Source organism: Sander vitreus, chromosome 2 (assembly GCF_031162955.1).
Source record: "Sander vitreus isolate 19-12246 chromosome 2, sanVit1, whole genome shotgun sequence".
NCBI classification, from domain to species: Eukaryota; Metazoa; Chordata; class Actinopteri; order Perciformes; family Percidae; genus Sander; species Sander vitreus.
The window spans coordinates 18,962,475-18,985,125 of NC_135856.1; the positions used below are offsets into that span (position 1 = coordinate 18,962,475).

Consider the following 22,651-nt stretch of genomic DNA (forward strand, 5'->3'; position numbering starts at 1 on the left):
GTGATATGGTACTTAAATTGGAACTGTTATTTCTAAGGCCATGCTGTATGAAAAAGGGAAACTGCCACAACATACTTAGCAATGAGTTGCAGCAGGAAACAGAATCCTTAGGAGCATGGGCAGTTTGTGGGCCCAGGGGCATGCATTTACTGTCGGGCCCCTTTTGCCTCCCATTTACCATCAAGTACAGTGCACACACTTAACCATAGATGGCCCTAGATTTTGATGAAACACAACTTTAGGACCCTCTAAGTTTTTCTGGTTTTATTTCAGTTAGCCTAATAGCTGGTTTGATTTGCATTCAGAGATGATTTTATGGAAAGTACCCCATGCCAATCTCTAGGTATGGTGAAGGATATGTGATGATGTGGGGCTATTTTAATTCCAAAGGCCAAGGGAACTTTATCAGGATGCATAGTATCCTGGATCTGTGAAATAACTGGCCTTTAAAAATAAAAATCTGCCTGCCTCTATGGGAATTTAACATAGGGGTGTACTTACTTATGCCCCCTGTATTTTAAGGAAGAACATTTATTTATTTACGATACATTATTCATTCACAAAGAAAATTGGTTAGCATTAGCATGGGTTCATAAACTTGTGAGTGCCACTGTACAAACATAATAATGGAGAACCCAGTTGATTTTGTACTTTCATGGTACAAAATGTAAGGTATCAAAGAAGCAACTGGTACACAGTGAACCTAGGACAAACCCCCGTGTTATGATAAAGTCTTTGCATCTAATATATCTGTGCTAACCATTTAAAAGTAAATCTATCTTGACCAAATTTCTTTGGACTTGTAGAAGAATGACTAAAGACTGAGGTAATAAGCTATACTGTGTCCAACGTGATTGCTTTCTGTTGCTATTTTCTAAGGCACATTCATTAAGTTGTAAAAAGAAAATATGGAAAAGACCTTGGTTCTGTATATTTGGTTTTGGATGCTCACCAATACAGATTGGATAGTTTTACACCAGACCTATTACAGTTCATGTCCAAAATGTAACCATTACAGTGACAGAAGGCTGAAAGTAGTCAGTGCTGAAGGGGCCAACCACCATGAAATTTACTTTATCTATCTATTACTATAGCCATAACAGCCTAAATATTATATGTGTGTGTGTGTGTGTGTGTGTGTGTGTGTGTGTTTATAGTAAATCTTTCTCCATGGCCACTAAATCTTTGAAAAGAAACTGCCAAAAATGTCTTTATGTTGGAATTAGCAGAATGAATCAAGATTTACCTAAGGCAGGGGAACATCCATTGTTATACTCTTTAATACATGTTGTGTGCTTTTGGAATAAACAAATGCATGCAAAACACGTTATTTGACAGTTAACATTTCATCTAGTACTCTTCAATTTAAAGAGAAGGTAAATTAAAATAATGTCTGACTTGGAACAACCGGATGTCTCTAAACAATGACACGTTTGTTTTGTATTGAACATGATTTCTTACTCTTTTTCACCTCGCCCACCTCGAGTCCTGCTGGTTTTTAAATGGCTCCCAAGACTGTTATTGATTTTGCACTGTCAACCTCCATTAAATTTGTAGCTCAGTGAGGACACACAGGCCAAGGGTGGGGGCGTAAGAATACTAAGATGGAGCTTACATTATGTAAGTCCAACCCAATGTGCCTGGGCTTCGATGATTTCATGTTTGTGTATTAAGCAATCTTACAGTTTTCATTTCATCTTGGACCACACTGTTAACTTGCTTCTGCAGAAGCACCGACGGGTGGGGGACACACAAAAAGGCAAAACAGGAGCGCACTGCTGCTTCTCACTGGTGCATTCATGTGCCATTGGTAAAAAATGTTCTGGTCACAAAATGTTTTGATATAGGCCTATGTCTCTTATTTTATAATAGGAATCAAGTGGAGTAGAGCTATTTTTCTCAGTGGTAATAAATAATGAGTACATGTGATGTGACATGTAACTGCTGTTTTAAGTGATGTAGTAGGCTATGTTAAACAATGACACAACTAACGCTGACAAAAAGTAAAAAATAGACACGCCATTAGCCTACTCTAACTAGTCACATACTATAAACCAATCATTACATAGTTTAAAATACTTTTATTATTTTTCTCACCCCGTACAGATCGTATTTCAGCAAAGTGGAGTTGCAGTTTTCTTTTCAGATTGACCATCCTAATCAATTTGCGTTTTCAACATTTCCGACTGTCCTTGAAGGCAACATTGATCCTGCGGAGTTTCGTGGAAGCGCATTCGCGCGTTCACATCTCCACACCACACACACTCAGCCTACATCAACACATCGGGAGCATCCCTGAACAGAGGGAGCGCTCGTTTTGGTTTGACAATCTGGAAGAATCACTGTATCATATTTTGTCAAGTATCATAACAGACTGTGTGTGACGCCGCAGAATGATCCCGGGCCCGGCCGAGCCTTGTGGATTCTGAGGCCCCCCACAGAGATCCACCTTGCACCGGCAAAAGGACCCTCACTGACCGCGTCGCCGGACCAGCAGCAGCCAGCCCGAGACAGAATGTCAAAAAGCCCTGAAGGAAGTCTCTCCAGGGGCGGCGGCTCCGATGGAGACTTGAAAATGGCCTCTTCGAGCAACACGTCTCCCGAGGGTGGACCTCTACCACCGCTGCACCAGAACCGTATACGGCAGGTGGGTGTCTGTCCGCCTGTTCTGCATTGAATGGCCCAGCCAGCCGTGTAACGAGCAGCCCAAACCGCTGCCGATGATGTGCATTTAGGGAGAGCATTCAAAGGCGCTTTAGCACATCGGCCCTGGTGATGTAAAAGATTTTCTCAGATGTTGCATACATTTTGTTCAAATTAGCTACTAATTGGAGTAAGCGACTCTGCGGAGAAAATGCCAGACTGAAATTGTGCTAGTTGTTATGCCCGTCAAAATAAACACCACCAGACTTGCGCTGACTCCACTAGTCACTATTACAGGCTGCAGTGAGGAATGTTTACAACTTCATATACAACCTACCACTGTAGGTTTACTGTTTACATGGGACATATTGTGCTTTACTGGTCAGAGGGTGGGTATCCCTGTTGTTTTCATTGACCCTCGTGCCCCAAACATGACATATTGGTAGTAGTTTATCTAGTAGTTTATTAGTAATAGTAACTAGAGTACTGGGCTCTTGTGAATTTTAGTAGGCAGACTGTGTCCAACTTGAAGAAAAAAACCAATGATAGTTTAATAGCCTTCTGCCTGAGACAGAGAGAGAGAGAGAGAGAGAGAGAGAGAGAGAGAGAGAGAGAGAGTGAGAGAGAGAGAGAGAGTGAGAGAGTGAGTGAGTGTGTGTGTGTGTGTGTGTGTGTGTGTGTGTGTCCACTACGTGCCACTCTTGGGCTGGGCTGGTTTGCCAGTAAGTCTGTCCTTGTGTAGACTGAAATTCTGATATCACTGGTACTATGTAGCTTCTTATTCCTCTCCATCACATATATTTCTTGCTAAGAAGTATTTCATTTATATCTATGAGTATGTTTTCATAATGTATGGCATAAACAAGAAAATGAATGTTAAGTGTTACCTCCTAGATTGGATCGTGTAATGTGTTTGTGTATTCAGTATTCAGAGAGTGAGTCAGGAGATGGTAGATGGTTGTTTCCTGTCTCAGTGCACTCTCTCAGGCTAATGTGATTTCAGTAATGGACTGTAGTGCTACATATACACACAAGTACACACACACATAGACACACACTTTAGTGTCTTCTTCTGGGTGGGGCCATTGAGCTTATATACTTTGATGCAATCAGGAGTTTATCCATTTTCAGCATTGAGAAATCTAAAGCGGCACTGCTTAAACAGGTGTTGGTGTGTCTTTATGTCCTTTGGTTGGTGTGTTCTTCACACACACAGAATAAAGATTAGCAGATTAGCCATAGGTCTCTGAACTATAACTTGCTTGCTATAACCAGTGACTGTAAAAAAAAACATGCTCAACATGTGTGTCTAATGAAAGTACAAAGGAGAGTTCTCCTTAATTTCCTCCCACAAAGTTGATCATTTCTGTTAAACGTGAACACTTTTTTGGAGGCTACACTGGTAAAAGGAGTCACGTTAAAGATAATCTTTACACATAACTGTTACCCTCACTGAGATCTGTATACATGTTTGCAATATTACAGTATCTCCTCAGTACATACCAGTATGACATCAGCTGAACCTGGATAAGTGCCTCTAACTTGGCCCCATTGATCAATCACAAGTGGCAGTGGTGATGAATGATCATGTCCTAGCTGCGGCACTAGTAACTCCTACTGGTTGTTCTCTCTGTATTTTTCCCCTCCTCTGGCCAAGACTTGGTATTAGTAAGAAACTTACTGCAGGTAGAATTGGACATTGGAAGACAAAAATAGATTAAGTACTCAGATTTTCAACATTGCCTTTTGATTAAACCATTGTGTAAAGGCCCACACACCTACCAGGATGAAGCTGGGTAGGGCTACGTGTATGCTGCCAATTATGTAAGGTCACCACACTCAATGTATCATTGTACAGTGTATCCATAAGAATGATCAAGGTGTAGGCCTCCTGCACACTGCCTGTGTGGCGTGAGCGTGGCATTTTGTGTTGCGTGTCAGTTGCGTGGCAGCTGCGTGGTGTTTTCTATGTCTTTGCACACCAGAAACATGTCTGATGCGGCGCTGCTGCTGCTAGCCTTGTCTGTACACATGTATGTTTCCCATTGATAAAATGCACTCAAGCAGTAGTTGGCTTCATGTTAAACATAAATATATACTGATTTGATTACAGCAAAGGTCAGCAGTATTGATGGCAAAATAGGCTACAGAATATTTCGTTCTGTATTGACAGGTGCAATATTTGAAAATTGATAATTATTTATTAATATTTTTTTAATTACATTTATATCTGCATTTATGTCAAAACATAGAGACTTTCAAACATCAAAATGTTGATCATTTATTAAATGTATTTGTGTCAAAATGACATATAAACATCTTTTCTTTTGCCTGGAAACGCTTCCAACACACTTGGTGTTGCGTGAAAAATAGGCGAGGAAGATAGCCAGTTAAGCATATCTGCATGCCCATACAGTCTGACAAGATGTAAAAACAGGCCAAATAAATGCAAACACCTGTGTGTATGGACCCTTGTTTAGTTTTGTTTTGGCTTTTTGGACCATTTGGGGGCAGATGAACTCCACAACAAACTGACTGCCACAGCCCTGACATAATATTGGCTAATAAGATTGTCTTGGCTAACACGTATCAAACATTTGCCTTTTTATAAATCCAGCAGATGCAGAGCACCATTACTATTCATTTGGATTTGTGTTTCTGGCTACCTGACAAATGTAAATGTAATATTCACTCTCCTTTTAGCTCTTGGGTCTCCTCCGGTTCCTGTGTAAAATATCTGTGTTGTTAGCTTGCTATATGTTTGACTTTCCTCACCAGCTTGCTGCTACTTTGTCCATCTGCAGTTTGGTGCTGGGAAGGAAGCGTACGGTGGTTTCATCAGTGCTTTTTTTTTGCTGAAAACATGTCATGCGGCTGTTGGAATTTGGGTTGGTGAGAGCAGTTGAGACTGAAGTTAGTGTGTGTGGAATAAAACCACAGCAATGAGCTAAGAGGCTAGAGGGCTTTAAAGAGAGTTCTGTGAGAAGTATGTGTGGGTTTATCACTGCATGTGACCCATTTCGCATTATATGTAGTTATTTCATTCGTTGTAAATATAAAAAAAATATTGATTAACAAAGCTTTATAGGTACTTTTGTTTGTGTATGTTACATTATTGTACCTTTTTAAGAAAATGGTGGCTGTTGTACTCCAAAATGTACTATTTAATCTACCTTCTTCTGAGTGTGTAGTTGTATTTAGCCCTGTCGATAGTTTCTGTGTTATTTGTTGAACACAATAGAAAGTGTCAGCAGAAATATCTTTCCAGAGACAATAACCTGGTTTTTTAGGATTATCCACAGAACAGAACTTGCTATAGATAGTTTTTACTGTACCTTTGACAAAATAATTCTTTACAATGAAGATTGTAGCAATGTCTCTATATTACCCTGAGTAAACAGGGCATGTTTCTAGGAAGACACTATGTATGTATGGCTTGATGCCAATTGGGGTTAAGTCTAAATCTATGTTACATCTAAGTCTGTGATTTGGGGGAACTGATTCTGTAAGCTGGGGGAGGCTCTGCGAGAGAGTTGAAAAACATGAAATGATAGTTATGGGAAACTTCAAATGTTGAGATAGAGCTCAATACAGCAATAACAGATTTACGCATGTGAGGCAAAGAGAGAAAATGACAAAGGGACACAATGTGATGTGAGGATTTAACTTTCAGATCTAAAAATACTGCCCGTCTCTCTTGTGATTGTCCTGGAGAAGGATAGCTTCTACCGAGCCAAGTGGCTGTGCGTCCTAGTCTGTGTGCTCACTGAACTCATGTGTCACTGGGCATTTATGCTCTGCTCTGGGCTTGTGCTGAGCGATTGCTTCCCTCAGTCTGCTTTCTCCTGACATGAACAATACAGAGAAACTGCGTCATAATTCGTCAACCCTCTGCCTGTGCCAGTCCACTTTCTTGTGGTTGAATAGTGGATACTTAAAGAGCTCAGTTTGCAGAGATCAATTCAGAACTGGATTGTATGTCTACTACAGTCTGATATTGGTAATTGAAAAGTTTGACCCTCCAGGCTTCAGTTGAGACATGCTGGCCACCTTTAGATATAAGCTCTCAGAGATGAGCTTGAATCCTGCAAAACACAAATGTCTCCCTTCCCTCACCCTGTCTGCCACACACTCCTCCCCACTACTGGTCCCGTACACTAAGATCCTGATGTGCCAGTAGGTCAGATTTCACTGCATCCTTTGACATTTTCATCTCTCTCTTTTCTGCCTCTCTGTCTGCATCTCTGTGTCTGCCTGCCTATCTGTCTATCTCTCTTTCTCCACTGGGAGTTGTGTGATTGGATTCTGCAGGAAGGGAGTCCTAATGGAGCCATGGCCTTCATTACATTACCTCTGAACAGCCACACACACACACACACACACACACACACACACACACACACACACACACACACACACACACACACACACACACACAGCCATAGCTGTCTTCCAATGCATAATGTCAAATAGGAATGTTTAACCAACTGAGGTCTGTGTGGGTGCAGTTTTACAGGGTGTATGTACATGTATACACACACACACACACACACACACACACACACACACACACACACACACACACACAGACACACACATACATAGCTGTATTTACCCAAGCTGTTAGAGCACTTGTTATAAGTGCTTACATAGAGACCTGTGAATGACCAAAGCAAGTCAGCCACTCCAGTACCTATACTAATGGTTACCAAATCCCATTAAGAATTAATCATTATTTCCTGTGAAATACATGATTGGCTCTGCATTGTTGTATTCTGTATATAGGCATGATTTAGCAAGATATGTCTGTCCAGTACACTGTCCCGCTCTCTATATAGAGTATGTACCAGCAACATCCTCATCAGAAAAACTTGATCAGTCATCATTCATGCCCCAATGTCCTGACAAAACAAAACCCACTGAGTCCCATGTGTTGTTGGTATGCAGTCTTTGTTTTTGACATAATCTCATCTTTGAATGGGATGTTACTGTAAGTGCTGCCATGTTTTGTCTAACCAGCACCCCAAAAAGGTTGCCTATAATTGTTTTACAGAATGGCTAATCAAATAATTGGTTAATCATTTCAGCATTATTGTTATCTTCTTTAGGGCTGCAACTAGATTATTATTAGATTTAGTTTTTTAAAGTTATTTGTTTGGTCTTTAATTGTTCCTCAAATATCTTGTTTTTTTCGATCAACAGTTACCCAAAGATATTTGATTTACAATGACATTAAACAGAGAGAAGTGGAAAATCCTCACATTTAAGGAGCTGTAACCAGCAAAGTCTGGGCATTTCTAATTGAAAAGTAAATCAAACCATTATTTATCACAATAATACATTTTCTGTTTATCGGCTAATTGATTGATTAACTATCGTTTCAGCTCTGATCTTCTCTCTGTTGTTCTAAACGATGTCTACCACAGCGGACAAAGTTGACCTGAAGAATTGACACAGAAATATTGATATCCACCTCAGAGAGTGACCATATTTGGCATGATACTCAGACCTCCAAATACCAAGGAGCCACTTTGTCGAACGCCTCTGATGCAACAAGTCATATGATGTTATCTATGGGTTTTGTATGAGTTACTGTGTAATGGTAGGGTGGCGAGAAAAGCATTGGTATTCCTGTCGTGGATCCAAAATCCTTATGGGCCATCAACATGTCTTGGGAACAAACGGCGTGCTGACACTGTATCCTGGACTGACCTTCTTGGCAGTCGCTACCTCTTAACTAGTTGGGGAGGCCTAGTTGTATGTGAAACCATCTCCCACACTGCCCTATTTCACCCTGATGGATGTTTGAAGAGTTGTAGCATCACTTGATGAATCATAGTTCGCAATTATCACGCTTTTCTTGTTAAGGTATAAGCCTGTTCATAAAAAGAACACTAAGTAAAAAAGTGACAAACAGATAAGAAGATACATCCTTTGCCAGTCATGATCTACAGAAGGGCAGGTGTTTTTGCACTGTAGGCAGTAGGAGGCATTTTGATGTTAATTATTCATTATGGCCTTATAACTCTGTTTCCCATCAGAAAGAGGGACAGAGGAGGGCGTGGTTGGTGATCAATGGACTTCTCAGAAGCTAAGCTCAAACACCTTGATGTAAATATGCTCTGTCTCGTCAGCTCCTTCTTAAGCTTCCTCCTCTCCTTCTCTCCCCACTGCCTCTCACTATGTTTGAGTTGAGTAAGTGAAGGTTTTCTCGCAGGATAACACATCAAAGCTTTTCACTGTATTGATGAGAATAGCATGGCTCAGAGTACTGCACACAGAGACAGACACACACACACAAACACACACACACACACACACACACACACACACACACACACACACACACACACACACACACACACACACACACCTTTTTAACTCCTGTTGGAGAATTAGAAGAGTGCAGTTTAATGCTTGTTTTATGTCCACACTCTTATTAGGCTACCTCTAATTCAGGGATTTGTGTTACTTTTATCATGTCATGTTTGGTTTAGCCCAAACCGGAACTAAAAAGTGTGATTGCTAATGAAATGTTTATACTTCAACTCACATCTGTTTTATTTAGTCTGAATCATTCTCTCTCTCTCTCTCTCTCTCTCTCTCTCTCTCTCTCTCTCTCTCTCTCTCTCTCTCGCTCTCTCTCTGTCTGACAGCATCACTCAGCATTCCCAATATGAAATCTATTTCTGCCTCAATACCCTTTGTCATCTGACGTGGGATGAGATCAGGCGTCAGATGGAAATACATTCTGCCAACATTTTAGCAATGCTAGCACATGAACAGTGGGTGCAAACATTTGAGGGCTGTGGCTCTCTGTGATGGGGTCTGGAGATGAAGAATAGTCAGATTTTAAGATAAGTTATACACAAATGGACAATTGCTTTTGTTCACAGTATCTGATTTTTTGGCCATTCAGTTTAGTCTTTTGGCAAGAAATCTGTAACATTTTATTTTATCTGCTCCTGTGATCCAATAAATTACAGACTTCTTCGCACACTTCCTACAATCTGAAGTCCTTAACACCTTGATACCAAGATATTGATATTACTTAGCATTGATAGCATCTGCAGTGGGATGGCCTCTAGGCCTCTCTCTCATCTGATTAACAGCAAACTGACGTCATGTGTTCCCAAGGGACTTGGGCAGCACTTCAAAGAGGAAAAAAGGGAAAGCCGTAAATTAGTATGACGGCCATTTCCAAGGCAGTGGGTATCAAACTAACCCTCCTGTTTAACAGAGAAGCACTGGATATTGGTTATAGTTGCAGGAATTGCATTTCACTGACACAGCTTTTAGATATAACACCTCGTAAACCTGCGTCAGTTGTGGGAAGGGAATAATGGATTTACAGGCGTGATCAGTTGCTTATTCTGCATTTCTAGATTCTTCTAGAGTCCTCATAGTCTGCTTTGAAAAAAGGATGTTGAAGGCTGTGGTCTAATGTAGCAAAACACAATCAGTTAATGTGGCACTACTGTCTGCTTGTATGGCTGCTGCCTGCCTGTCTGTGGTGGAAGTGGGAAGGGAGGATTGTTAGTATAGTAGCAACACTGAGGGCTGATTGGAGCAAGTCATGTTACTGGTAAATCAGCGAAGTCACAAATCAGATGTTCCATTTGTGTTTGTTGGTGTGTAGACGTGGTACTGCTTCAGTTACAACAGGGTGTGGTCTTCTTGACTTACTCCCTCCTGTCGTCTTACTCTCTGGGCGTATTATGTAACTGTATCAAGGATATACGTCCCCATCTAAAATGCGTCTTTCTATTCCCTACCACACACACACACACACACACACACACACACACACACACACATTTTAACCATTTATTTATGTCCACATGAAGAAAAATGGTACAGGGACACAAATATTACAGATGCAGTACAATACATACGCAAACTCGTGGACCAGTGGCATGCAGCAGGTCTTAGTAGCAACGTCTCCCCCATATGTGGCAGCTGCCAATAAAAGCAGATATGGCACAGTACTTTGCAAGCTGTTTAGCCCTCCTTTTGGCCATCCAAAGTTGTTGCAGCCCTCTTACTACCAACCTGTGTGTGTGTCCTAGGCTACCAAATATGAAAATGAGTAGTCTGCACCTATTGCCTAGCTCTGAGATGGTGTTTAGGAGTGGTTGGTATTAAACTACCTTGGTGTAGAAAGCCTCGTCCATACTGGAATCAAAGGTGCAGCCTACCTCCAAAATGTACACCTCACTGGACTCCTCATTGATAATAACAACATCTGGTGTATTGGCAACCAGATGCAAGAAAGTACTAGGGTTACTATTGCAGTGCTGAAACATGGATGGGTTTACCTGAGAATGTTTGTACATTCTTACTGAGGGTGAAAATGGTTTGATATTTCTTTCACTATGAGGTCTACTATTCTGTCATGACGTGCTATAATCCTTTGTAGGCATGGCAGCCATTTAGGATTTAGGGTGTGGTCTTCTTGACTTACTCCCTCCTGTTGTCTTACTCTCAAGGCGTATTATGTAACTGTATCAAGGATATATGTCTCATCTAAAATGCAGCTCTCCATTCCCTGTTTTGTGACAAACAGAGAGAGAGTGAGAGAGAAAGAGTGCATGTGTGTTGTGTACTTTATGCCTCTGATCTTTAGCAGTAAAAGAGACTGTAAAATTACTTGACATTTAAATCATATCTGTAAGCCTCTGCTCTGTATTTTGTTTTGTATTTTGCTCTTTACAAACAAGGCAGACTAGACATTACCAATTTCCACACTCGCCTACCTATACAGTAGCACTGTCAAAGGTTTGAGTGCAAAATCAGTTATTGTTTTTTAAAAAGCAAATGAAAGCATTTATTCTTCTTGATAATATTGTTTTGTTTGAAGAGCTCTTTGATTGATTTATGAAGCCCACAGGTTTGTCACAAAAACCTTGTAAAGTCTTTTTAGACGCTTTTTTCTTCTTCTTTTCTTCGTCACTAATCACAAACTCACCACTTCACACTACGAATTTCTAACAGGAAAGTATGTTGATTAGAATTTGAACAGTTTTTGAAATCAGGCATGTAGTAAAACTGCAGTGCTGATTTTCTCATGTTACAGTCATGTGATGCAGGGTCAGCTGCAGTTTAGAATCAATATCCCAAAGGGAAAGGATGAGGTGTGTGTGTGTGTGTGTGTGTGTGTGTGTGTGTGTGTGTGTGTGTGTGTGTGTGTGTGTGTGTGTGTGTGTGTGTGTGTGTGTGTGTGTGTGTGTTTGTGTGTGTGAGAAGTTGGTATTGTTTCTTCTGTGCAGGAGGTTTCTTGGCCAGCAATGGCTCTTAGATGAACTCATTCAATGATGCACTTGTTTTGATAGTAATGGAAAATATATTAAAGTGTGGAAAGTAGCTGGGTCTCTCCAGTCCACTGTATCTGCCTCTAGTCCAGTGGTTGTCGATTTAGCCCTTCGGCTGTATTACTTCCAAGAAGACCTTTCAGTCACTCACACGCTCACTTACCAGGTTAACATAAGCCTATATGCATCACTTCAACCAAACAGATGTAAGCACTAATGCAAACTAGCACTGCTCAGTGAGGAGCAGTAAAGAGGGGGTTGAAAATTGTGGTCATGAAAAATGTATGGGCTTCTAGAAGTCTAAATGAGTCATCTGTACAGAAAGATCCTCCCTGCATGACATCTCAGATGCATTACATGCTGCCATACGCTCATCACTGGCAGAACTCCACTAGTCCATTAACAGGCAGACAAATCATAAGCAACAACAACAACATCCAGAACAACCATAGAAATAACAGTAAAAACAAATAAGATAGTGGCTCCCAGGAGCACAGAGATAAGTCAGATAAACACATCAGTGTTTTTGTATGTTTTAGCTAATTTACTACTATACTTTACAGCTAATTGTGTTCCAAAGCATATCATAGAATATATGCATTTCTCCCACTTCCCAGGCAGCTACTGGTTCATTTTAGTTCATGAGTATGATATGAAAATAAATCTGCAGAGACAAGCAAGTTGTGAATAGGCAATCCATCACAGTGAACATTTCTTTTGCTTGATAAAGAAGTTGAGAGCAAGCACTGAATACAGAAGTATTGCATTCTCAATATTTACTGTTGGAAAACAAAAAAAGACAAAGAATATACATGAACATTTTGAAACACATTACTTTGATCATATGTCACACAAAGCTGCAAGCAACTTTTTGCATATTCATACATGTAAATGTGTGTGTGTGTTTGTGCACATGATAAAGTACACGGTAACATACACCCCAAACCTGCATACACATTGACTCACAATTTGAAGCACATGAACAGGCATGGGCAGGGATATGTGTTCTGGTTTCTGCGTCTCCCATATCTGTCTAACATAGAGCTCTAATGGGCCATATAAAAGCCTTTGGATCTATAAAATGAAAAGCATACCATTAACCCATGCCCCCCCTTCTCTCTCTCTCTCTCTCTCTCTCTCTCTCTCTCTCCCCCCCCACCCATGTACGAGAAGATCCACTAAAACAATAGAAACGAGCTCACATCAGCTCTCTTTGGAGCATCCTCTCAGTGTAATCTGACTCCTAAATGGACACACACACACACACACACACACACACACACACACACACACACACTGTAGTTTATAATGTATTCTCCTAATCCTCATTATCTTGCACGAGGGATGGTAGAGATCAATAGAGGTCATTGATCAGCCTTTGCTGATGCATATACACTGAAAAGTTAGAACAGTATTTATAAAGACATCCTGTGTGAGGGAGGGAGGGAGAGGGAGACCTTGACACTTGTCTGCACACACACGCACAAAACTGTAACAAAATGACTGTTGTAGTACTGTCTAAGTACAATGTTTCAGGCTCAACTAACATGCTGATCAATAAGCTTATAGATTTTGTCTGTTAAAGCTGAAACTCAAGAAGTACAGTATAGTACATGTCACTTTTAGAAGTGTAGACAATGCAGAGTATATGTTATGGGGAAGGTTTTCTGTGTGTTACTTTTGATTTTCAGGACTTTAAAAGATTAGATGAGTTATATACAAACATAGTTACTGTAATCATTTGTAGGAAGCAAGATACAAAACATAAAAGACCCCATCATAAACATCAAGTTATGTCAAGTACTTACTGGGACATACGACTCATGGAAATAGAAAAAGTCATTTCAAGATTCTGTTGTCGTTTTTTTAGCAGAGTCGCACTTTGACTTACCTTTTGAAGAGCTTTTGGAAAACAGTGCTGTTTTGCTTGGTAACAAAGTGAGTTGGCCCTAATTCTACAAAACAATAGTTAGATTAATTATATGTGGAATAATATAGCCTACATACATTATGTGCACTTTTTTAAACCTTGAGTTAATACTGATTAAATTGATTAACAATACTGGAAAAGTAGATAAATCTTTTTTTGAATGTTAGTTTCATAGAATAATAATGCAAAGAAATGCAAAGTAGAAAGTAATTCCTTTTTCTATTTTTACAGTTATCATATCTGTTCTGGTATTTATTCTATTTATTGTGTTAATTGTGTTAAAATCAAAGACCCGTAGCCTTATTCTCTGTTTCACCAGCAGAGAGTGCTAGAGGAGCAGAGCACATCCACAGAAATGTTCAAACAGCATCATAATGGAACTGAATGAAGCTCTTGGGGTGTATGCACCAGGGTAGTGCATTTTAGACAGCATTACAGTGAGGAGTGATTCAGCAGATCTAGCAGACTAGTGGAAAGAGATGTTGCTGCTGATGTTGTTATTGTTGTTGACTGAGCCTGTGAAAACATATCAGACAAAATGTGTGAACAGAAATAGAGGTGTGAGATAGCCCCTGTCCCTGGTGCTGAAATTACAAACTCCTGACATTAACTGTATTGACAGAGAGACCTTGACACTCGTCTGTTGCTGGTGGTGGTACACACACACACACACACACACACACACACACACACACACACACACACACACACACACACACACACACACACACAGACACTCTCTCACACACACACACACACACACACACACACACACACACACACACACACACACACACAAACTGTCAAATCATATCCCATCAGACAACATTAGCCTACTGACGGTGCAGTGCAGTTGAGATTCAGACTGACCCACTTTCTCCCCATGCAGGGGGAAGTCTGTAACTTGCAAGTGACTGGGAGCTACTGTTCTGTGCTCACTGCTCTCTGATCCCCCTCTGGGCCGAGTGGTGTGTCTGGTCTTCTCTGCTTGCTCACAGAAGGACAGCCTGTACCCAAGTTCTTCCTGTCTCTCGTCCTCCTTTGCAGATGCTCTTCATTATTGTTTTAATTTATTTATTCTATCTATTTTAAGTCTTTTTTATGTCCTCCTGATGTCCCCTAATACATGTACCTCACTTCCCCCTGTGCTGTCTTTTTCTTTCTGTATAGTAGATTTTGTTGTTGTTGAAAAAACTGATGTTGAACACAACACTATCAAATGTCTTCATACTCACCAATTTAAGGTCTGTCCTTTAAACAACACTCATCACCAGATAGGAGGGCTAACTATGAACCACAAGAAGACCATCAGTGTCTTTGTAGTCCCCGCTTCTGTGATCATTGGTGCACAAATAGTCTAACATCTGCAAAAGGATTAGCCTTTAACTTTTCCAGGGACATGAACAGAAGAAGATAGAAAGCAATGTAAAAAAAGGAATATGTTGTATTCATGTTTATCCAAAATGGCACACATGAAAACCCTAGTTGGGTTTAATTAATTGATTAAAGGAGAATTCTGGCCAATTTTTACATTAATCTTGATCGCTATAGCTACGCGAGTACTTTCGACAGAAAAAACCCTGACCCGAATCAGTGCAGGTAACACGGAGAAGCTGCAGCTACGTACTACAAGCGTCCCCTGAGCTAAAACGGCAGTGGTCGGGGCAAGTTTTAGAGTGCCTTTGTGCCTCTTAACAGACACAAAATGCAATTAATATGTCTGTGCCACATGAACAGGGCCCTTACATGTCAACAAGATGCGTTTTCAACTCAGACATTGTTTAAATTCACCTACCCTGGTCCCTGTCTCGATCCTGCCGGTAGCTAGCTTGCCCTGCTAGCTGATAGCCGTTAGCTGCTTGCTGCCCTCCGGTGAGTGTGTACAGCCAGATAGCCATTAGCCGTTAGCTGCTAGCTGCTGTCCGGTGAGTGTATTCAGCCAGGCTTCTGTGATAATCATCCCAATAAAAATCCACGGAGTGCCCGGTGGTCTGGTGGATGTCCTGCATAGGACAGATCATGTCTTTGCAGCAAAAGGTTTAGATTATTTCCCCCTCAAAATAGGTAATTGAGCACTGTAGTGGTTATGACCATATCAGTGACTATGTAACTACATGGAAACGGGATAAACAATGTCTGTGGCTTGCACAGTAATAGCGTTACTGAAGCTTAGCTGTAGCATCGCGCTGTCTCCTGGGAATTCAGTTGTAGCAGGAAAAGGTAAACAGTAGTGTGCAGATTGGAGCGTAGTGTTTGAAGAGCGGAGTTGTTTATAAGGGAAGAAGCTTGGAGTAACGTAACTATGGAGAATATAGCAAATATACAACACACGGAAAAGCCTTTTGAGTTTGATGGTTGTCCTTATTTATTTGAACCTGAGTATACAGACAAAGAACTAGCCTCACAAGAGTTGGAAAGAACGAGACAGACAGAGGGGAAAAACACAAACTAAAGCTAGCCTTCAAGAACTGGAGGACATAGCCACACCACCACCGCTATTGGGATGATTATCACAAAAGCCTGGCTGAATACACTCACCGGACGGCAGCTAGCAGCTAATGGCTAACGGCTATCTGGCTGTACACACTCACCGGAGGGCAGCTAGCAGCTAACAGCTACTACCGCACTACTGTTTATTTTAGGGGGGAATACACTTCAAGACGTGACATGACCTGTCCTCTGAAGGACATATCCACACCACCACCGCTCCATGGATTGTTATTGGGATGATTATTACAGAAGCCTGTCTGAAAACACTCACTGGACGGCAGCTAGCAGCTAACAGCTATTAGCTAGCAGGGCAAGCTAGCTACCGGCAGGACCAGGGTAGGTGAATTTAAACAATGTCTGAGTTGAAAACGCATCTTGTTGACACGTAAGGTCCCTGTTCATGTGGCACAGACATATTAATTGCATTTTGTGTCTGTTAAGAGGCACAAAGGCACTCTAAAACTTGCCCCGACCACTGCCGTTTTAGCTCAGGGGACGCTTGTAGTACATAGCTGCAGCTTCTCCGTGTTACCTGCACTGATTCGGGTCTGGGTTTTTTCTATCGAAAGTACTCGCGTAGCTATAACGATCAAGATTAACGTAAAAATTGGCCGGAATTCTCCTTTTAATAATGATGGTGCTTCAATTTCAGTTGGTTGAACCTTTGTAAATGCACAAACATTTGATTTAATTTCTGCCATTCTGTCAGTCAAAGAAAAATGTTTTTAGCCCAGTTTTCTCTGTCCCTCATATCCATGGGGGGGCTACCTTTTCAGTTACTACCACTAGGAGGCACCAACAATTGAATATTCTACACAAAATAGCTTTAATATTCACCTTATTTCCCCTGTTTTCTCACACTCTCTTCACCCTCTTACTCATTCCACCCACCCCCTCCCACCCACCCATTAACCTTTCCTTCTCCTCATGTGTCCCCCTCTCCCTCAGGATAGAGTGCATTTTTACAGCAGTAGCAAGGTAGAGTAGCTGCGGCTGTCAGCTGGCTGTTGGCATGAAGCCTCACTAAACCTCTGACACAATAAACACTTTCCTGTTACTGTAGCTCACATACACACATTAACATGCATGCGTGTGCATATGCACACACACATACACACACAAACACGCTTTGTAGCCACATCTGTTCACATGGAGCAGGATTTTCTTGTGTGTGTGTGTGTGTGTGTGTGTGTGTGTGTGTGTGTGTGTGTGTGTAAGCGGATGGGTCTTACTCACATCATTCAGCAACTCTTTACAGTCCTCATCTTCCTCTCTCATGACTGTGAATGGTTGATTTTCAATTGGCATATATGGATGTTTGGAAGTCTGAGTGTTTTGTGTGACATTGTGGAAATCCAGTAGCTGTTTCCTGGCTTGATGTGGAGGGACAAAGGCTGATTCTCCTCCTGATCTTTCAACTAAGAAGAGAAAGAAGACTGAACAGGATAATCTTTGGAGCCAATTCGTTGATTTTTCTTCTTCTGCATTTTCAGTCGAGGAGTTCAGATGAACACTAATTTGAATGTGGATTTCTTTGCTTTTGATTTCAGACAGCATACACAGCTTAATGCTTATTTCTTTTTTAAATTCATACAGTAACACACAGTTTTTTTGGCATCTAGTAGATGTGGTACAATTTTGTTGAGACAGAGAGAGGTAGAAAGGTGAAGTCATGGCCCATGCTGCGGCACACCTAAAGAAAGCTCGCGAGTTTGAGGCAAATCCAGAGTACAGTGCTCTACAGAAAGCCAGGGAGAGGAGGAGACGGCATCGTGAGAGAGCCGAGCGAAAGCGGCAGGTAAAACGCACATAATACTCTGACAAAATCATATTCACAAGTTTGTGTCATATTTTGTGCTTCTTACCATTTTGATTTCAACAACACATGCTTTTGTGGGCTTTAGAGTATACTGTATAGGGCTGTGTATTGGCAAGAATCTGGCGATATGATACGCATCACGATACATGGGTCACGATTCAATATATTGCAATATATTTCAATACTGTGCATAAGGCGATATATTGGGATTGTTTTTTAAGTATAATTTTAGCAGAAAGTCAGGCACTGCTAGGCACTGTTAGGCAAGGACACTAGTATAGCCATCTAGCGATAGGGGGGTTTAAACACAACATTAACGTGAACCACTGTCTTACATGAATTTTTGCACGTAAAAAAAAAAAAAAATAAAATAAATAAATTGATATTGCATTTTTGAAAATCGATACAGTATTAATAAATAAAATATCGCGATACTCAAGTGTATCGATTATTTTCTTACACTATTAACACTGTAAGCGTTGGTGATAGCCTGACATGAGAATGGGTTGTGGGGGTTGCACAGATGTGGATGTGGTTGACCATACAGGGTTCTGTTGTTGCTGTCCTGCTGTCCTCTCAGAAGATTTATCTATGTAGTGTGAGTGAGATTGATGATGACAGATGTGAGAAAGGCTCAAGCTCAGAGGGAGGTCACATGCTGGTTGTATGAAGAGACCTTTTGGTAATATTTGAGATTTTTAAAAAATACGTTGGTTATGGTATAAAGTACAAGTTAATAGAGAATGGGGGGAAAAAAAGGAAGTAATGCACATAGTGGAGTGAAATAATTGATTTTGCAGAGTCCAATATTTTTTAAATATTGAACACAGGGTATCATTGCTCTTATACCATGGACATTTACCAAAGGTAAGAAATGGAAGCTTTTTCTTTAAATAATCATCATTTTTTAAATCTGACTTATCAATTAACCCATGCATTGGTTACAGCATATCTACAAAGGAAGCATTTCAGTTGTCCTCACACGGGTCTGATGGAACAGATACACTTAAAACCATTTTTACCCTTCAAGTTGTACTTTCTTCCGTTTCACGCACCTAACTACAGTGATTGTGTGTTGGGCTCTGAGCACTGCCAAAACGGAGGTGACCTACACTCTATACTGTGAACCTTAAGCACTCACTTAGATTGAAGTTCAACTGTGTAACTGAATGGAATGAAGTTTGAGGTGTTCTGACAATTTTAACTGATGTCGGCCAGCCAAATGACATATATAACTAATAGCTATGATAAGAATGTCTAATCTATTCAAACTTTTTGTCAGTAGTTAGTAATATTTAGTATTTAGAGACTAAAATGACTGAAATAATCTAGATCAAGTGGCTACGTTTTTATAAACTGCCACACGCTCTTTATTTAAATAAAACCTGTGTTTGACAGCATTTGTCCTCATTAAATCAATATTATGTGTACTTGGGGTAATCATACAGGCCATGACAGTGGTAAATGAATACCATTAGTGGCCTGATGTACACATAAATGCAGTTGCTAATGAGATATTTATGATACTGTTTTGTTGTTCCTCTAATGTAAGCACAGAAATGGACACTGTACAGTGTATAATCCAGTATCCGTCATGACATGACTGACTGCAGGTCAAATCCTGAACAGATACAGAGATTACAGATGGTTCTCAATCAATCCCATCTTTGTGTGTGTGTGTGTGTGTGTGTGTGTGTGTGTGTGTGTGTGTGTCTGTCTGTATGTCTGTCTGTCCGTCTGTGTGTGTGTGTGTGTGTGTCTATTATTATGTGCATTTGTGATCTGAAGCGGTATATAAACGTGTTATCCAAAGCATGAAGCAGTATCTGGTATATTCTGCAATCATGGCTGTAAAAGCATGTGCTCATTGATGCACATGGGTAAAAATATGGTTACAAGTTATCTGAACCATGTCTACACAGCAGACATTTTCTACATTCTCCTAATGATAAACAAAGGTTTGTGTAAGGTGATCTGAGAACTGTATTCAGGCTCAACTTCTATCACGCTATCACGACCCTTGGTGTTCCTGGAGAGCACCGCAGGCCATGCGGTCCCCAGCCCGGCTCAAACCCAGCTGTTATGCACCCCACCCTGGGTACACGCAGCAAGGGGTTGTGGTCTTCATTGGAGAGAGGGTCTGGAAAGGTAAAAATAGCCAAGGCGGGAGAGACAGTGAGGGTTAAGGGAAAGCTAGAGGAATAGTAGGCAGGACTGGGTCTTTGCTAGACTCAGTTCACAAATTAAGGCAGAGGTATCCAAGACTGAAGAGATTTTGCTGGGCGAGGGATTAAAGGGCATAGAGAGGGGAAAGAGTGATGGTGATAGTGAAGGAAGTGGGAATTAAGAGGAGACATGGATGGATTTAATGGATTGTAAGATTGATTGATGCAGCCAAACATCACGTAAGTGCTTTTACATAAGGACCATAGCGCAAAGTGAGAAACTGCAAGGATTGGACAATATAATACCATACAGTGAGTGAAGAAAGGCAACAGTTTTAAGGTATAGCTGGGACGTTATTAACTCATTTGGATGGTAACCATGGGCAACGCAGCATCATGCAAGGCCTGTGGATCGACTAAAACTTTAAAGACCATTGGGAGTGACAACGATTTAAACCATCACACTGCCTACTACGGAGCCATTGACTCTGGATCTGAAGTTGATGATTCACTGGTAAGAGGTGGGAAGAGAAACATGGCTCATTAGCTTTCACGTTTTCTGTTACATTGAGGAAGTGTTCAAGAAAGCGTATTGTATTAATCACTTTACTGCTACTGTTTGTGTGTGTGTAGAAGATTGACCCTTGATCCTACAAGGGTGTGGCCTCATCCCAGACATGCGATGAGGAGTTTGATTGTGCTGACCTTACAAGTTAACATCCAGTTATGTTTGATTGACAAGTTAATGTCTAAACCCACTAAAAAAAAGGTTCAAATCTCGTCAACACTCTCTCAAATCAATACAGCCAGTAGTCCTTTCTTTACAAAACGAATGACATTTGAGTAGCAGAATAATAGATCCATACATTTTGTAAGTAATATCTTTGTAAACCTTCTTTTGTCTTACTGTATGTGATAGTGAACTGAAGTCTTTCAGGTTTTGAGTGTTGTTTGGACAAAACAAACAATTTGGTGACTCAGGCTAAGGAAATTTAAATTTAAATTTTAATTATTTATTTATTTTTTACAATTTTATAGACGAATAATTAATTTATTGAAAAAAGAATCCCCTTATGCATACTTTTTAACACTTTTTCTTATTTTAACTTTAATTTATATTTGTATATTTGTCGTTATGTCTTTTCTTTCTTATTTTTCAGAAGGATTTGTGTGTGTGTGTGTGTGTGTGTGTGTGTGTGTGTGTGTGTGTGTGTGTGTGTGTGTTGCAGCTGTTTGTGCAGCCTAGATGTCTGGTGGTTAAATTTGGAATAGCCTACTCAGACAAACTATTGATACAAGCAGAAAGTCTTACTTTAATGCAACCATGAAACACTCTCTGAACCCTCTATATTAGTTTTCTTAATATCAAAGAAACTCATCATGCACAGAAAAATACAAGCTACTTCCATCTTTCTAAAATGGCTTGACAAAAACATGGGGTGAAAAAATCACTTGTAAATAATGAAATTAAAGATTAGTCTGTATAAAAATTAGAAAACTCTAGTCTGTCAAATGTTTGAAGTTGCTATATACGGACATTAGCAGCAAACAACTATTTGCTACATGAAGATAGTGGTGTAACGGTGTCCTGAGCAGAAAATGAAGTCACACTCCTTCTGTGTGTTGTAATCTGAGTTTGTTCTTTGTTTTGGTAGTCGGGCCGTACATGTTGAGCTTGTGAGTCCCTCTCTTTGAAACCGTTGGTTGTATGTAGCACCTTTAGGTCTTTTTTTTGTTTTTTGTGTATGTGCTGGGTAAAAGAAATATTGTTTATATACACAATTTCTTTGTGTAATAAATACAGTCTGACCTGTGTTCTGAACTAACCCTTACTGTGACCTTCAAACATATTTCACCTCTACAATAAATACCAAAAGTAGACCTGAAACTTCATGAGCCAAAACATTGAAACATGCTTGTATTCCTGTTCCTAATATCAGCCTGCCTTCTGTCTTCATCTCTCCAGTCTGACAGTCACACCAGTTTCCTGCGGGCTGCCAGAGCAGGGAACATTGACAAAGTCCTTGACTTCCTGAAAAATGGAGTAGACATCAGCACCAGTAACCAGGTAAGGAAACACTGAAGATCACAGGTTTACATGCCAAAGCATGTAAACCTATGTTCAAAAAACATATTATGTTTCTCATACTGCCCATTGCTGCTATGCCTTCACCTGAAACACTCTTGTTTGAGCTCCTAGCCCACCTTCCTAAAAAGCCCAGTCTGTTCTGATTGGGCAGCTGGCCCACTCTGTTGTGATCGGTCAACCAAATTCAAACAAGCCACTGGGTGG

The 22,651-nt window shown here is 40.5% G+C and overlaps 1 protein-coding gene across 1 annotated transcript in view; it reads left to right on the plus strand.

Annotated features, from left to right (window-relative positions):
* The first annotated feature begins 2,283 nt into the window (after window positions 1–2,283).
* Window positions 2,284–22,651, plus strand: part of ank2a (ankyrin 2a, neuronal) — a 67,746-nt gene continuing 47,378 nt past the window's right edge. Inside the window, exons 1-2 of the mRNA XM_078259653.1 lie at window positions 2,284–2,647; window positions 22,325–22,426. Coding sequence (XP_078115779.1) covers window positions 2,516–2,647; window positions 22,325–22,426 — 234 coding nt within the window. The 5' untranslated portion in view covers window positions 2,284–2,515. The remainder of the gene's footprint in view (window positions 2,648–22,324; window positions 22,427–22,651) is intronic.